Source organism: Grampus griseus, assembly GCF_964374135.1.
Source record: "Grampus griseus genome assembly, chromosome: 16".
In the NCBI taxonomy this organism is placed as follows: Eukaryota; Metazoa; Chordata; class Mammalia; order Artiodactyla; family Delphinidae; genus Grampus; species Grampus griseus.
This window is the reverse complement of record NC_139010.1, coordinates 23,016,419-23,034,139: the sequence shown is the minus strand read 5'-3', so window position 1 is coordinate 23,034,139 and position 17,721 is coordinate 23,016,419. Positions and strand designations below refer to the sequence as shown.

Here is a 17,721-nt window from a genome sequence, read left to right as displayed (position 1 = left end):
TTCCAAGCTCTATTCTAGATGTCTGCTTATTAAGACTTGTAGTTTATGCAGAGGTGAACCACTGTCCTCTAAGATTACACTAAACTACTTCTTGTACAGCTAATAGTAAAATACATCAACCCAAATCTTATGAAAGCAGCACATCCTCAGGAATAGCTAGTATATAAAAAGTATCAACATCAGTGGTTTGAATATAAAAATTTATTTTTTTAAGTCAAAGTATGCAACAAATAAAACCTACAGAAAACAGATTTTCCCATCACAATCTGTTGCTTTACCAAATAATAGTTTGAAAACACATTCCTTCAGTCATTATAAAGTTCTTAAAATACAAAAGAAATTAAATCTGTAAGAAAGTCTAGTAGACCAGATGCTGTTGTCAGGACTTTTATATCGGTGGTTATGCTTCAGTACATCCCACGCCATCCACCTCCACTCATGCCACCTTGCCCATAGTAACCGCCACTGCCTCCACCACCACGGCCTTAGGGAAAAAAAGACATTAAGAACCGTTTAGAAGATATAAATGCATAAGATACTAAAAATATATACAACATTGTAAATACTCCAATTAAAAAAGAAAACAACAAAAAAAAGGGACTTCACTGGTGGCACAGTAAGACTCCACGCTCCCAACGGAGGGGGCCCAGGTTCAATCCCTGGTCAGGGAACTAGATCCCACAAGCATGCTGCAATTAAGGAGCCAGTGAACCACAACTAAGGAGCCCGCCTGCTGCAACTAATAAGGCCCAGCGCAACCAAATAAGTAAATATTTTTTTAAAAAAGAACAATAAATGAACTTTAACTCTGCACCACATAAGGGGACTAACACAAACTGAACCAAAGTAATCAGACACTTACCATAACCACCCAGGCCATCCGGAGTACCATATCCTCCACTGTAATTGTTCCCCATTCCCATTCTTCCCACAGATCCATAGCCTCCCTGATTATCTTTAAAAAAAGAAAAAAAGTTTGAGACTGATTGCTAAGTGTCTAAGTCAGCTTATTTTAAAAACTTTACATACCCATTCCATCTCTGCCATAGGCTCCCATTCCAGAACCTCCCATTCCAGAGCCGCCTCCAGGAGTTGAATTCAAGAAGAGTTCAATGTATCGATGTTCTTTAGAGGAAAAAAAGTAATATGGAAGAAAGGAATGATGGATCAAATTTATCAGCAGAAGTGTGAAAAGGTTGAATGGCTGATATTAACTTGAAAAAGTATGCTTGCAAATTCCTAGTGGAGTGACAAAGTGAAGGCCAGATAGGACTAAAATCTAAGTTTTGTTCAAACTGTTCAAGCTTGAACAAGTAACAAGTGTTTGACACCTCAGTTTCCTTATCTATAAAAGGGCTGACATTATTTTAGAACCTGCTGGTATACGTCTTAAAAATATATTCCAGGCCCATTCATAATACTGAATTAGAATATTGAGGGTAGCTTGAGGGTAGGGTCTGGAACAACTTATTAAGTATCAAGTGACTGATGTGTGGCCAGATTTGGGAATCACTAGTGGAGTTTAAAATTTAATGGCTTAAAAACAGATTTGATGACATGCAGGAATAACTTACCCAAGTTATCAACAAATACGTTAAGAAACAATTTGCAAATGGCACAGAAACTCGGGCAAGTACAAAAAACATACTTATTTTTTTCTCTTTAGTAACTTAAACTCTAATAATCTGTCAAGTATTAAGAGTCTGAGTAAACTTCAATAAAAAGCCCCCTAGAAAGCCACTGAAGTCTGAACTTATTAGAGGCCACATGGTTTCAGGCCCCAGACTGCTAAGAGTTACCTACAGATCCCAGAACCTCTTTACATTTGAGGAATTACAAATAAGAAAGTTATACCACTTACGCATGTTATTCTTATCTTTAGACATGGCAGCTACTGCATCTTCATGTGTCACAAACTCTACATCTGCTTCTCCTGTTGCTCTGCCGTCAGCTCCAATATCAATATGCACTCGGATTGGATTTAGTGGTGAGAAGAACTAAAGAAAACACTTATTTTACTTTTCTATTTAGATTACTGAAAGCCAATTACCACACACTTTGGTTTTAAGTATATTAAAACAAATGAAAAGAAGAGATCTCTTTTAAAATAAGCCAGGGGATATTAAATTTAAAAAACATTTCTAAGTTAGAGAACAGTTTACCTTAAACAAATGAAAAAGCCATATTTTCCTTACTATACTGAGAGGGAGAAGAGTAAGCTCCCCTAGCCCACTCCCAAGAAAGGTATTTCAAAATTGTTTGAAAAAAGTCACCTGAGACTGACATATGCAGAGAAATTGGGTGTTAAATGACTCAGAAAAATGGAGTTTGATAAACCTACCCACTGTATATGCAGAGCTCCCAAAATACATCATTTAGTTCTAATCACAAGTTAACCAGATTTAAGTGACCCCAAAAGGCACCTGGAACTTAGTCCAATTGGTTCTCAGTAAGATCAACAGCAAAATTTTTCTTTAAGTGCTAGCTGATAAATAAATACCCTCAGCTTTGTAGGCCACTGGGTCTCTATCACAACTACTCAGTGACTGACTTGGCCCCATGGGCCGAAATTTGCTGATTCTCTAACCAATTTGAAACAAACCAGTTTCAAATCAGTAATAGCAGCATCTACTACCATTATTTTCAGTTCAATTTCTGATTATCACATAAGCCTAGAAAGCTAAACCACACCACTAAAACTTACTGACTTATCACATATTTACAACACTTTCAAAACCTGACACAAGGAAAATCTTCCAGTCATCACCACTCTGCTCGTCAGTCTTTCACGAAATTATTAACTGGACTTTATATAAATGTAGCTTTTAACTTGCTTGAATCTTATGTAGGCTGGCACACAACGGACACACATTCATCAACTAGTGAAGGTAAGGACATATGTATTTTCCTATTAAAGGGATTTTTGACATTAAAACTAAAAAGACAAAGATGAGTACATTAAAGAGTTTTAAAATTTAGAGACTATGATTATGCATAAAGTCACTAATAAATTACTAAAATTACTCACATTAGCAATGTCATTTTCAGTTGCACGGAAAGGTAATCCCCTCATATGTACAAAATGACCACCATGAAAACCTGAGCTTGCATCACCAGCTCCACCATAGCCATGTCCTCCCATACCTAGAGAATAAGATTTCCAAAGATTATTTCTTCCCTATACACACCTTTTCCTATCTACACCCCTTTTTTGACAATCCCAAGAAATCTTAATACTTATAGTTGTTCTAAATATCAAATGGAGAATTTTCCTGTAAGTATACATCTGTATTAAAGCCCTATGCAGGAATGCACTGAAATATGCCTGAGTTGACTTTTGTATACAAGTCACCTATATTACCACTAAGTGCATGTAAAGCAAATACTGAAATTCACCTAAAAATGACTATGTCTTTAATATATATTTTACCTCTTCCATCTCTCATTCTGTCATCGAAGCCATCATTTCCATAGCCATAATTATTATAGCCACCATAGTCATCAAAACCTCCATAACCTATGTAATTTAAGGAGAAATACACAAATAAGCTTTGAAGAGACAAATTCTATAATCCAGTTTACAAAAGCATGTTTTGTGGCAAGCAGTCTGGCAACTCTGCCCTCCCCCAAAGTTTGCAACTTCCAACTTAGTGCATATGAAAAAATCAGTTAACACTTAGTGGAAATTAAAAATATGAGAAGGATCCATTTAGACATCAAAATTAATTTTCACCCTGATGCCAAACAGAAAATGTCAAAACGTAACAATCTTTAAAAAATTTTTGTGTTAAGTAAACCAGGTGCCAATATGTGCATCAATCAAGTCCCATAGCTGGCCATGGGAATCCATCTTTTCATGAACAGGTTTTAAAACCTAGTAGGTACTGAATTACTGCCATTTCTGTATTTCTTGACAAAGTGTCAGGAACATTAAGAAAATGACAACAGAACCTTTGTTCATTAGATACACATACCACCATCATATCCATCACCTCCTCGTCGCATTCTGTCATACATACTTCCACGCCCAGCTCCATAATAACCCCCTCTTCCTCCTATTGGTCTATCATATGGTCCCGGTCGCTGGCCCAGCAATCTTCTTGGTGGATCATAAAATCCTTTGATTTCACTCCTGCTACTTCTGAAGATCTCAATATACCTATTTGAAAATGGTTTAAGGTACAGGTTTCAGCATAAACGTACTAGAGTAAATAAAATATTGGGCAAAATGCAGTAAGTTTTTCTACATCTAGATATAACCCAATTTAAATTGCCTAAATACACCAAAAGTTAACATTTTTTACACCTACAAACTTAAATAATTAATATTTAAGTTTTACATACAAATCATTTGAAAACAATTCACAAAATATAATTTTAAGCTTGTTTCCTTTAGTATGTAATAGGTGTTTAGAGAAAACAGTTGATTATACAAAAGCATTTATCAACATCCTACAAAAAATGGAAACAATCTAATTTTAATTTAAGCAAACTATTATAGCATTAATTCCCCACCCAAATCTGTAGTTTCCAAGTTAAATTTAGATAATTATCAATTCTTTTAAACTACCCCAGAAAAATGTTACTGTTACCCCCCCATTTAAGCAATAGTGACCCACAACCCCCAAAAATAAAAATTTAACACCATCCCAAACTCTCCATCCCCACCTGTGCCCTATTCTTTCCTTGTGTTTCCCCAGAGCATTTTCTGCTATCTCCTTTGAAGCAAACTGCACGAAGGCCTCCCCTGTGCTTCTCCCCTGGTAGTCCATCGTCAATGTTATCCCATTTGGCACGATTTCCAACCCTTTAACCCAAGGACAAATAACCCCATCAAGGGGAACAGTGTTAAAGGCTGAAACATTCCCATCTGAATCAAATATTTAAAACAAGTCTAAACAAAACAAAACAAAAAAGCTTAGTTTTCCCATCACCCCATAATATAAAAGGAAGATTTTTTTCAAATATTATTGGATTACATAAAAATTTCTCTGCGACCAATGTCTTTTAAAATTACACACACACTCTAAAAGCCCACCTAATATTACATGGAAAAAAAAAATCAAACTTAACTATGCTCCATATGCTAATTCATGATTCATTTTATCACACATAATTACTCTCAATTAAGTTTATTGCGTATTAGTTAGGTTTTATATATTTTTACACATTCTGTATTGAATATTAACTGGAGCACATTTCGTAACTTAATACATTAACCCAGATATACTCAAATCAAAAAGTCCCCCAAACAAATGGGTTTTACAAATTAAAAACTGAGTAATAGAAATATAAAATTAAAATACTACTAAACTTTGACTAATACTAGAGGTACCTTGAAAGAACTGAACTATTTCCTCTTTGCTGCAACCAAATGGCAGTCCACGAAGTCGTACTGTCCCATCACTAGCGTCATTTGGACCATTATGTTTCATAACCCAATCCATCTCAATACCGTTTGATTTAAATGCTATAAAAAATAAACAAGCACATAAAGCAGTCAATCAAAATACACTCTTGCCAGAGGTACTGAAGAAACACCTCTCAGTGGGTGCACAACAGGAAATGTTAACTATGGTTCAGTGACTTCAGTGACAGCATCACGATACAACGGTACAACACCTTCTATTTGGGGGTAGACAAAAAGACTGCGAAAAGGCAGTGAAACCTGAACCCCCCCCCACCAAAGTACTGAATTTCTAAGTATCAAATATTATATATTAACCAATTTTAAGAAAACTTACATAATTCCACCATCAGTCTTCAAACTCTATTTCTTCACCCTGTCATCTTAATGTCAACTCTAGCCTCTTCCTCACATCTCAAATTTTCCAGGTTTTATTATTCACTTGAATAGTTATGCAAATTCTTTAAAACTTAATTACCCAAAAGTTGTACATAGTACCATCATTCATTCACAGTAAGAGCCTAAGTCACAAGTACAATGAGTATTCTCCTTTGATGTTGGAAAAATGGTATTAAAAGTCTCAACTTAATAGATGCACTATAATTCTGAACACACCAAATTGTTTTCGAAGGGGGAAAAATTCCTATCTGTGTTTAAACCTGATTTAAACACTCCCCAAAAGCAAGTTTTACAATTAGTTAATTAGGCTGACTTTTAAAACTGAGATAAAAGGGCACTCAAAAGTGAATGGCTTTCAGTTTTTTGAAGCCACCTGTTTAGAAATTATTGAAGACAGTAATATTAAAAACCAGTTTACTCACTACTTTAGACAGAACTTTTTAAAAAGTAATGCAATCACATTCAAAAAGTATTAAAAACGGTACCAGACACCCTCCTTCCCCCCCAAAAAAAGAACCCATCCACCAAATTCCCTTCCCAAGAGACAATCATCCTTTCTTTTAAAATTCCCCAACATTTTAAAGAGGTTAATGCAGAAGTCCTTCAGCTGCAGAAACTTACCACATCTTATAAATTTCACTATGCAGCTGTAGGAATCCTACTCACCTGAATATTTCAAACCTTTCCCTCACCACCTCCTCCCCTGTAAACAAAACAATTTGTTCACTTGACTCCTTTAAGCTTGAGGATTATATTTCATATAAACAGTATTCACTAATATTTAATTTCACACAATCTAATTATCAGTGCAACTGTTAGGGGTAGCATCTCAAAAGAGTAAAATTTTTTCCCTAGAATCCACACATTTAAAACAAGCTAATGTAGAAATTATCCAAATGTGGTTATTAAGCAAATACCTCTGGCATATGAATCACATGAATCACATTTGGTACTTGTTTCGCTGTTTTTTTTGAACGCTAAGTGCCACTCTAGACACAGATGTTCAAAATAGGAATGCAAATTTTTATCTGACATTACAACTAATTATTATGCACAAAAATAACTGGGAAGAACTTTTAAGAGAAAGGAAACCCTGGGTTTGAATCCCTAGTCTGCCACTCACTGGCTACTTAACTTAAGCAAACTACTTAACCTCTGCATTTAACTGTAAAGTGCAGCAGTGGTACTTACACCTCACTGGACTGTTAAGGAATTCGTGCTTTGTCTGCAACATGGTAATCATTCAATGGTGGCCATTGTTATTGGATTTTAAGGGGCCCTGTAAAACTAATGAAATAACCCACAAACAAAATAACTGAACCTTAAAGGATAGGAAACCATCCTGAATCTTGAAAGGAAATAAGGACTGTTACAAGTCTTTTTCAAAGTCAACAAAGGCTTAAGTTTTCAAGTGTCCTTAGGAACTGTCTAAAGCAGAGAGAAAGAGGAAAAAAAGGGATCTCTGGAAATGTTTACTAGGATATGTGATTAGCTAGACAATTAAAAAACTAGCTCGAGTCACCCTGAAAGTAGGCTTTGAGGAAAAAATTGAGACATTTTGGAGATCTTTATCATTTTCTTAACAAAAACTGTCAGCAACCTAAAAACTGTTTTCTACAAAGGGGAATTTAAGAACAGAATAGGAAAAAATAGGGAGGCTCTAACCTCAAATATTAACTTCCTCATGAAAAACTTAAGAACTTTGCAAAGCCAATCTAATCTGTTGTGAAAAGACCGTAGATATGGTGGTTTTATTTCATTTAGAACATTCCTTTTTTTCAATGTAAAGGTACTGTTTCAGGAACAAATACCAAAAACAAAAACAAAAACTGACGTATCTTTACTATAAATCTTATTAGCACTTTCCAAGAAATACTAGGCAAACTAGTTCTGATTTTTGGATCAGCCTATATCAATGAGACCTATATAAAAACAACAAACATAGCCTATAAAAAAATACCAAGCTGTTAACACAATTCTAAATCAGGATAAATTAAGCAGATTCGGAAGACAAACTATTTTATAGGGTGACTCTCCATCCCATGTTTATGAAGAGTACACAATAAAGAAAGCCATACTCTACTATCTCTTCAAAACTCAAAATTTGAACCTAGAATTCTATTTACAAAACAAAACCAAGACGAACTCTAAACACATAAAAAAAGACAATCTGCTCTAATACCTTAATAAAGCTGTCTCGGCAACTACCTAAATGGCATTTCCTAATTATTCAGGATAATCCACCTCAACCTTTCTTCGCAACAGTGCCATGGCTAATCACAATGCTTTTTAAAGAATTTCTAGTGTTAGCACCAATTAAAATACCAGCAGTTGAAATACTAAAATAACTTCAGTCAGTTCTATATGAGATTTTAAATATAATTTCCTAAACATTATGCTAAGTGAAAAAAGCCAGTCACAAAAGACCACATGTTGTGTGATTTTAAATGGGTGAAGTCTATGGTATGTGAACTGTATCCCAAAGCTGTTAAGAAAAAGCATCTAATAGAGACCAAGAGATAAAATTCCTTTATAACATAGAGGCATATACTATTTTCCTAAGTATAACACACACAGTAAGAGTTTGATGCATTAATAACTTTCTAAATGGTAGTCCACTGCTGCTAAAAAAATGAGAAGGAACTTCAATATTTGGTCAATAAGTGGTGATGAAATGCTTAACATGGTAATTTTACATCATTTCCCTTTCACTATGCTTGCTCCTTAATTGAACTTTTAATTTTTTTTGGCCACACCATGAGGCATGTAGGATCGTAGTTCCCCGACCAGGGATGGAACCCGTGCCCCCTGCATTAGGAGCGCGGCGTCTTAACCACTGGACCGCCAGGGAAGTCCCATCATTACTTTTAAATAAAAACAAAATTAGAGACACCTCTAGTACCTAAAGGTGGTGAGGTCTCTAAAATGATCAAGTTCTTCTCTAGAACAATGTTACCAGCCACTGCAGTTCAGCCAAGAACACCAGAACAGTTATTAAAAATATAAAGGCAATTAGATGGATTTCCAGATTATGATGCAGATGAAAAAGAGGGCAGAAAAAAAGGTTTCTAGAGTAATCCAAGCAGGGAAACTGTTACATCACATACTAGGAAACTAGTATAGAAAACCCTGGGCTTTCTTTTCAAAGTCCACAAGAATCATAAAACATCTTCAACAACAGGAAGAGTTTTTTGTTTTTAAAGCTGGAAAAATAGCCTGCCTGTCCCTTTTGTATGGTCTTCAGTGAAAATTACAGAACCAGTTCTCCGACTGTTCTAAGGACCGAAAATCATCACAGCATCACATGACTGAACTTGCAGTTTGCCTTTCTGTTGAGCAGGCTTATTTTCTTGGTCAAAACGTTACTACAGCCCTACACCAAATAGAAAACATGCTTAGCTACCAAAAGAAAATAAACCCTAACTGTATTTTGAAGTATCTTACTTCTACAGCCTTAATCCCCAAACAATCTCTGCAGAAAATCCAACCCTTGGAGATTTAATCATTCAATTCCTATACACAGTTTTGCCATCACTGGTTGTGTTTTAACAACCGTTTCCCCAAAATAAAACTCCTACTTAAATTCTAACCCAATCAATATTTACCAAACTACACAAAACCACTGCTAAACCATCCCACCCCCGCCCACAGGTTCCAAAAGCCTAGTTCCACAGTTCACTGGATCCAGACGACCTATTTGAAATAAGTCCATTTCACATTCCTATCTGGTAAGTCACCCGCTTTTCTGCTTACAAAACAATTACCCACAAAGTCTTTCGATACGTTTAAGAGAAGCGTGGAAAAAAAAAACCCTTTGGAAAATGAGTACGTACTCTTTTCGAAGTTCCAAATCTGGACTATAAGGGCCGGCTAAGCGTCCTTTATTCCGCCCCGGAGACTTTTCGTTTATCTAGCTGCCCTAGAGACCAAAGAGCTAGGGAGAGTACGCCCCTTCCCCCCCTCCCCGCCCGGCAGCCAAGCCTGGCTTAAAAACCTTCGCCACCGGGCGGCGGAATTACAAAGGAGGCCGTCTGGCTCCTTTGTCCTGGATTTGGGAGTTGAGCGCCTTCGTCGCCATTGGCTTTCCTCCCCCAGCTCCAGCCTCTCTCATCTTGGGAATCTGCGTCAGAAGTCACTCGCAGTCCCGCCGGCCCAGGTAGCCCAGCCGAGACTGCGGAGGAAGGGAGGCCGCGGTGGGAGGCCAGGCCCATCTGGCGCCATTTCCATCGGGAGCGCGCCCGACGGCCCAGATCCTCCCGCCACCCAAGTGCCCAGCCTTTCCCTGCTCGCTTCCTTCCCCACCCTCATCCCTTCCACGGACCTTTAACCACCCCACGGACTTATAAATCAGTTTTCGGAAGCTGATGGGCAAAAAACAGAAAGAGATGAGAAGGGCGGGAAGCTGAGCTGGCCGCGCCGCCGTACCCAAAATGGCGGAGGCCAAACCAGCAGGGAAAGGAGAAGTGCTGGATGACCCCCACTTCGGGGCTCGGTTTCGTTCACTGAATTCCACCTGAGTAAATCCTCCCCCCGGCAGGCCGCCCTCCTTGAAGTGGGAGATCGCCTGGGAGGCGCAGCCTGGCCGCCTCCGAGCGGCGACCTCCACACTTCCCCCCCGCAGCCCCACCCCCTCCCAGTCGCTCTTTCGTCCTTCTCCCGACTCCGCTCTCGAAACCACCAGCCCAACCTACCCCCTTTTACTTCAGATACCCTGTCGGGCGACAGTAGCACCGACTCCGGTGCTCAGGGGGTCCGGTCGTGAGCAGGGAGAAGTCGCCCGCTTCGTGCAGCGCTCCCACAACGGTTCTTCCAACCGTCTCCGGCGGCGGCAACCGCTAAGGGAGCTGCGCAGCAGAGCGACTGGCTTGGGGGGATGGGAGAGAGCGAGCGAGGAGGAGGGGGTGGAGCGAGAGCGAGGAAGACCGGCAGGCCCCACTCACGCGAGACAAGAGAGTCAGCCCAGCCTTGGAGCGGACGGCAGGAAGTGCGCTTGCGCGTTGGTGAGAAGCGCGGTTGTTGTGGGGAGAGGTGGAGAGGAGCCCGGAGGTAGTCCAGTTAAAGAAAGAGGTTGCGAACTCCACCTTTTTGCTTCCCATAAAACTATCAGATCCTCAGAGGTCACCTTTCTGCTCTCTCGGGGAGGATGTGAAGAGGCAATAGTGGTCCTGTGTTGCAGGAACCGTGGCGTCGGGGTGTGGAAAAGTTCTCTGCTGCTCTGCCGCACCAAGAACAAGTTCGGTAAAGGCCCCGCCCCTACCTCAGCGTCACCTGCGTGGAAAGGGAGCCACGTGGTTCGGCTGCCAAACGCGGGGAGGGCATTTCTTGTCCACCATGTTTGCATTATGCGGTAAAAATAGTAGGGCTTCTCAGCTGGGAAGATACAAGAGTGTCCGCCAGGCCCTGATTTAGGTTCTTGGGCTGGGGCTCCTTCCCCCGGCTTTGACACTGCCGGCCCAGCCGCCCCATCGTTGGGGGCGAGGGGGAGGATGCTCGTGATTGAAGTTTCCCTGCAGATCACTCCTCGCTTCCTCTTCTCGCTTTCGCATTCTCTCTCACCTGTAATGTCTCCCATTTTGTAATCTCAGTGACCCATCAGCCGCTTGAGGCACCCGATTTCGGGTTTTCTGAATAGTGCTTTGCATTCTTGAAAATTGCACGAACAAGTGACGCCTAAAAAATAATTTTTGGTTGTGCAGACTCGCATACCACCGAGGTTCCTAGTGACAGCTTTTAGGGAAAAACAAAAACAAAACCCAAAAAACAAGCAAGCCTAATTTCTGTAAGAGTGGAGGGCAGTCCTGGTACCGAGATCAATGCAAGTTAAAGTGCAAGCGAAGGAACGTATGTCAAATGCGAGGGAGAGAAGGAAATGAGTTCGAGTACAGGAATGTTCCCGAAGGTTGCAAATGTGGACGAACCTAAGTTGTACACCTTCAGTATCCAAAGACTTTGTACTTTGTACTACAGGCACTAGGAAGCCCGTCGAGAGTGGGATGAGGGGGCGCAAGGGGTATTAGCAGTGGAGAAGCTTGAATAATTTTTCCTTCATGAGGTTTGCAGTGTGTAGGGTGGAGACAGGAGGCCAGTTACCGTCATATAATGGAAACTTCCATTTCGTGGCTTTAATTCATTCTCAAACCTGCGTAAGACAAGTGTGCGACAGTAAGAATTGTCTGGGTCATAATGCCCTACTGTCTTTCTTGAGACCACTCCCTCAAAATAACCCTTAGAGAAAGGGAGAAGGGGCAATGTCATCATTTACAAGAGATAGAAAAACGAAACTGGATAATGTAATAAGGATAGCTCACAATTATTGAGAGCTTGCTTGAGCTAGATGCTGTGCTCAATTCACTGACTCTTTATAACCCTGAAAAATAATTATTTTTATCCCCATTTTACAGATGGTATGCCTGAGTTCTAGAGAAATGTAAAAAGTTGCCCAAGGTCATACACCTAGTGGCAGAAGCTAGGAATTAAACCCAAGTGGTTTTTACTCCAGGGGCTTAGGGTCTTAAAGCACTATGTACCTACCTGGAGATGTAAATAACCTTTGAGGGAACAAACATCATTTTAGGCAAATTGAAGTTACTTCTTTTTTTTAAGAAGTGGACCTTTTTTTTTTTTTTTTCCCCCGTTACGTGGCCACTCTTGTGGCCTCTCCCGTTGCGGAGCACAGGCTCCGGACGCACAGGCTCAGCGGCCATGGCTCACGGGCCTAGCCGCTCCGCGGCATGTGGGATCTTCCTGGGCCGGGGCACGAACCCGTGTTCCCTGCATCGGCAGGCGGACTCTCAACCACTGCGCCACCAGGGAAGCCCGATGTGGACCATTTTTAAAGTATTGAATTTGTTACAATATTGCTTCTGTTTTATGTTTTGGTTTTTTGGCCCCAGGTCATGTGGGATCTTAGCTCCCTGACCAGGGATCGAACCCGCACCCCCTGTATTGGAAGGCGAAGTCTTAACCACTGGACTGCCAGGGAAGTCCCCAAATTGAAGTTATTTCTAACTAACACTGCAGTTAGCATCTCTGGAGACCTGCAGTTAACGGTTTATTGGCTGGAGACTTTTGAACAGGACTGAAACTTGGTATCTTGGTGTCTGACACTGTGAGGGTGTCGGGGGAGCTTTCTTTTCTCTCTCTAATGATTGCTTTATTAGTAAGACTCCAAGCTCCCGCTTCAGGTGGAGTTCTTCCCTGGATTCAAATTACATCACTACTTTATTCTTTCTGTCTTTCAATCTGATTTGGTAGATGGAATTCTGTAATCCCTTTTACCCCTTGCATGAATTCAAACAATCTGTTTACTGCCTGAATGAGTTTGCCATTCTCTCCACATATTTTTATTGTTACGGGCCATAATCCTAAAATCATTCTTAAGACTTTTCAGCACCAAACTGCAATGCTTTCTTTGTTTTTTTGGCCACATTTCGTTGTATTGGGCATTCTGCTGTTTGCCAGTGTGAATGCTTGGGAAGGACTTGAAATTAGCACATGCATGCCTTTGACTTTTTTATTATTACAGCAAGTAGGAAGTTTTGAGTTTAAAAAAAAGTATGTTATATAGGGGTAAACTTAATTTTTATTTGGCTTCCTATTTTATTACTTTTCTCAAAAAAAAAAAGTCTATCAACTGTTCTCATTTGCAAGTTGAGTCCTGTAAGGCTTGGTGAGATTGGCTCACCATTGCTCCAGTGGTCCGTACTGAATTGTTTCCAGATTGGTCTCTGTGGAATTGTTTCCATAGAGATGGTTAGAACTAAGGACTCCCAGCTGCTTTTTTTTTCTCTCTCTTTGTCTTCCTTTTCGTCATTTCAGTGCTTTCCTATTAGTACAGAGATCAGAGGGACCCTGCAGAGGGTCTTGTTAGAGGCCAAAATGAGAGAAGAGATGAAAAAGGAGAAGGAAATAGAAGTACCCACACGGCCCAGAGGAAAACAAGACAGCTAACACGTGATCCTGATTATACCACCAGGATGAAGGAAACAGGAAAATTCCATGCAGAGCCTGAAAAAGAAAGAAAGAGAAATTGAAAGAGACTGTACTCTTTTGGGGGAGGGAAGGCATATTAACTAAAAATTGGCTAAGATAGTTGTTCACATACCCCCACTGGCATTCTGAAATAATGTAAAAACTGGATTACAATATTTTTATCTACAGGAAAATCAAATAAGCTAAAAACGTAACAAACCCACAAATAAGTTTCTAGGAGTGTGTCTAATTAAGGTGGTTAATGCCTTTTGAACACTAAATCTGTCTTACTAAGGTTTTGTGAAATGCTTGTTCTTTGATTTATATCATATATATCTACTCTCTTTAGAAAGCAGTAGTCTTCTCCATCATAATTCAAAATCATTTCTCAAAACAAGACTTAATTACAGTTTACATTCTTGATACTTGTTTGTATCTTCAAGTCACCCTAGTGTTCATTCTGGGATTAGGGAAGCCAAAAGGTCTCATCCAATTGGAATAATTACTAAGTAAACAAATTGCAACTTAAAAGGAAAAAAGCACCCAGCACACTTTCTCTAATTTTTGAAAATAATTAAAAGTGTTGAACATTATTTCTGTCCCAGTGGATTGCTGTGAAGAACAGGGAAAGCAGCTACAAAAGATAGCTACTTAAGGAATTTAAGTCAAACTATTGTACTGCTTTTCATATTTTATAAGCACATTGATAACTTAGAAAACACTGTACCGTTAAGAGTAACACACCATTCCCCTCTTCCCCCACACATGATTTTAAGCTTCTGAGTGGTAGATAAAAATATGTTTCTTCATATATGTACCTATGCCTCTTAGTGTATAAATAACTATGGTTATATTGGGGGTGGAGGCACTTATTTAAGTAACTAATTTTCACCACAGTCTAGCAAAGAAGGCCCAGCAGAGATGATGAGCTCTTAAATTAGAACAATGGTACTGGGATAGATATAAGAGGATGTCTTTGAGATATTTAGGAGCCATTATCAGCAGGATTTAGTGATTGATTAGAGAAGCTGTGGATGGATAGTAAAAAGTCAAGGATGAGTTATTTTTGGTTTAGGGTTTGATGGTGGGTAGTAACTGACATAGGGAATATAGGACTTGAGTATACTGATTTTGAGGTGCCATATACAATCCAAGTGGATGTGTCTAGTAGGAAATTAATATGTGCTAGGATATATAGCTGGCGATCACCAACGTATATTTTGCTTTTACATTCTGATAGTTTAGGGAGATAGGCTCAGGCTAGGTAAATTTGGTCTAGAATCTCTTGTAAAAACTGGAATGAGAACAGATTAACTTACAATGAGGAATAATGAGAAATATAATTCAAACAGATTGACTGCATCTTGTCCCTATGTTTTGCAGTGGCTGCTTCTGAATATTATATATAAAAAAATTATACTTTACAAGTAAGTACTAGGGTTGTAATATACAGCATGATGACTATAATTAACACTACTATATGATGTATGAAAGTTGTTAAGAGAGTAAATCCTAAAAGTTCTCATTACAAGGAAACATTTTTCTTATTTTGCTTTCTCTTTTTATTGTGTTTATAAGAGGTGATGGATGCTAACTAAACTTCAGTAATCATCTCAGAATATATGTAAGTCAAACTATTATGCTATATACCTTAAACTTACACAGTAATGTGTAACAATTGTATCTCAGTAAAACTGGGGAAAAAAAGAAATCATACTGTATTACTTAGTATTGCTGTTAACAAATTACTCTAAAACTTAGCAGCTTAAAACAACAGACTTTTATTATTTCATTGTTTCTGTGGGTCTGAAACCTGAAGGCAGCTTAGATGGGTGCCTCTGGCTCAGGGTCTCTTATAAAGCTGCAATCAAAAGTGTCAACAGGGGGCTTCCCTGGTGGCGCAGTGGTTAAGAATCTGCCTGCCAATGCAGGGGATACGGGTTTGAGCCCTGGTCTGGGAAGATCCCACATGCTACAGAACAACTAAGCCCGTGAGCCACAACTACTGAGCCCGTGTGCCACAACTACTGAAGCCTGTGTGCCTAGAGCCCATGCTCTGCAACAAGAGAAGCCACCGCAATGAGAAGCCCATGCACTGCAACGAAGAGTAGCCCCCGCTCGCCACAACTAGAGAAAGCCCATGTGCAGCAATGAAGACCCAACGTGGCCAAAGATAATAAATAAATAAATAAATAAATAAAATTTAAAAAAAAAAAGTGTCAGCTGGGCCTGCAGTTACTCAAGGCTCAACTGATGGAAGATCTGCTTCCAAGCGCCCTTACATGGTTATTGGCAGGCCTCAGTTTTGTTTTGTTTTTTTTAATTATTTAAAAATTTTAGAATAGTTGTAGGTTTACAAAAAAGTTGCCAAGATAGTACGAAGAGTTCCTGTATACCTCTCACTCAGTTTCCTTTGTTGTTAACATCTTACATTCTATGGTATGTTTGTCACAAGTAATGAACCAGCATTGGTCCATTGCTATTAACTAAACGCTGCACTTCATTTGGGGTTCACTTGTTTTTCTGTAACATCCTTTTTGTGTTCCAGTATCTGATCTGGGATGCTAAATTACATTAGTCAACATTTTCCTTAGCATCTTCTAGTCAAGTACTTTGTAGAATATCCTTCAGTTGGAATTTCTCTGATGTCTTTGGCATAATTAGACAAGAGTAATGTGTTCTTGGGAAGAAGACTACAGAAGTAAAGTGCCATTCCCATCACACCATATCAAAAGTATATGCTGTCAACATGACTTATCACTGATGGTGTTACCTTTAATCACCTGGGTGAGGTAGTGTTTGCCAGATTTCTCCACTGTGAAGTTGCTTTTTATCCTCTTCCTATGGTCTACTCTTTTGGAAACAAGTCACTGAGTGCACCCATACTCAAGGGGTATTTAAACTCCATCTCCTGGAAGCCACCGCAAGGAGAAGTCCGCACACGTTGACGAAGAGTAGCCCCCACTCTCTGCAACTAGAGAAAGCCCGCGCGCAGCAGCGAAGACCCAACGCAACCAAAAATATAAATAAATAAATAAATTTATATAAATAAATAAACTCCATCTCCTGGAAGAGAGAGTAGCTAGATAAATTATTTGATATTATTCTGTAAGGTTTTTCTTTCTTTCATCTTTTATATATGTCAGTACAGACTCGTGGATATTCATTTTTGTACTTTGGGTTATAATCTACTACTACATTACTAATTTTGTTGCTCAAATTGTTCTTGCTTAGGCCACTGGGAGCACTTTCAGGTTGGCTTCTATATCCCTTTGACATGCCCCTATCCTTTTTATTTTTTGAGACTGCCTTACTTTCTGGTACTAGAAGATGCTGCAGGCTCATCTGGTATTTTCTTTACCCTGGCCCTAGAATCGGCCATTTCTCCGGGGAACTTCACTTTTATTATTGGGGAATGGTGTTTAGTTTCCACATTTCCCAAATTTCCTTTTTGTTTTGTTATTAAAATGTAATTTTATTCTATTGTGGTTGAAGGACACACTTTGTATGATTCCAGGCCTTTAAATTTATTGAGACTTGTTTTATGGGCTACCTAACATATGGTCTATTCTGAAGAATGCTTCATGTGCACTTGAGAAGGATGTGCTGTTTACTGCTATTGTGGGGTGTACTAGAGATGTCTGATAGGTCTAGTTGGTTTACAGTGTTGTTAAATCTTGTTGATCTTCTGTCTAGTTGTTCTATCCGTTATTGAAACTAGGCATTGAAGTCTCCAACTATTATTGTTGATTTGTCTATTTCTTCTATTCTGTCAGTTTTTGCTTCATGTGTTTTGGGGTTCTGTTGTTAGGTGCATATTTATAACTGTCATATGTTCCAGATAGATTGATACTTTTATCATTATAAAATGTCATTCTTGGGCTTCGCTGGTGGCGCAGTGGTTGAGAGTCCGCCGGCCGAAGCAGGGGACACGGGTTCGTGCC

The 17,721-nt window shown here is 39.4% G+C and overlaps 2 protein-coding genes across 11 annotated transcripts in view; one reads left to right on the top strand and one right to left on the bottom strand.

Annotated features, from left to right (window-relative positions):
• Positions 1-182: 182 nt before the first annotated feature.
• Positions 183-10,946, bottom strand: HNRNPH3 (heterogeneous nuclear ribonucleoprotein H3). Of its 5 annotated transcripts, none has more exons than XM_082673198.1 (10): positions 10,929-10,946; positions 5,336-5,470; positions 4,669-4,807; positions 3,975-4,159; positions 3,431-3,517; positions 3,029-3,144; positions 1,862-1,997; positions 1,030-1,125; positions 863-955; positions 183-484 (listed from the first exon to the last, which is right to left on the bottom strand). In XM_082673198.1, exons 2-10 carry the CDS (start codon positions 5,445-5,447, stop codon positions 408-410), a joined length of 1,041 nt encoding a protein of 346 aa, XP_082529324.1. In that variant the 5' UTR covers positions 5,448-5,470; positions 10,929-10,946; the 3' UTR covers positions 183-407. The 5 variants fall into 5 exon arrangements, with proteins under 5 accessions (XP_082529324.1, XP_082529323.1, XP_082529326.1 ...); XM_082673197.1 differs by lacking the exon at positions 10,929-10,946 and adding an exon at positions 10,747-10,843; XM_082673200.1 differs by lacking the exon at positions 10,929-10,946 and adding an exon at positions 10,517-10,720.
• PBLD (phenazine biosynthesis like protein domain containing) overlaps positions 5,490-17,721 on the top strand; it is a 74,058-nt gene continuing 61,826 nt past the window's right edge. For 3 of the 6 annotated variants that reach the window (XR_014297862.1, XM_082673204.1, XM_082673201.1), the window contains exon 1: positions 5,490-9,962. The gene's annotated coding sequence lies outside the window, so the exon portion shown is untranslated. Of the gene's footprint in view, positions 9,963-10,928; positions 11,045-17,721 lie in introns of those variants that run through there. The other 3 variants (XM_082673203.1, XM_082673202.1, XM_082673205.1) reach the window with 3 other exon arrangements.

Bases quoted from the DNA above. Each gene is read 5' to 3' on its own strand.
- HNRNPH3 (XM_082673198.1), bottom strand. From the start codon at position 5,447: ATGGATTGGGTTATGAAACATAATGGTCCAAATGACGCTAGTGATGGG. The intron at 1,998-3,028 runs GTGAGTAATTTT...TGTTTTCTTTAG, and splicing joins CTGAAAATGACATTGCTAAT to TTCTTCTCACCACTAAATCC. The intron at 1,126-1,861 runs GTAAGTGGTATA...TTTCCTCTAAAG, and splicing joins TAAAGATAAGAATAACATGC to AACATCGATACATTGAACTC.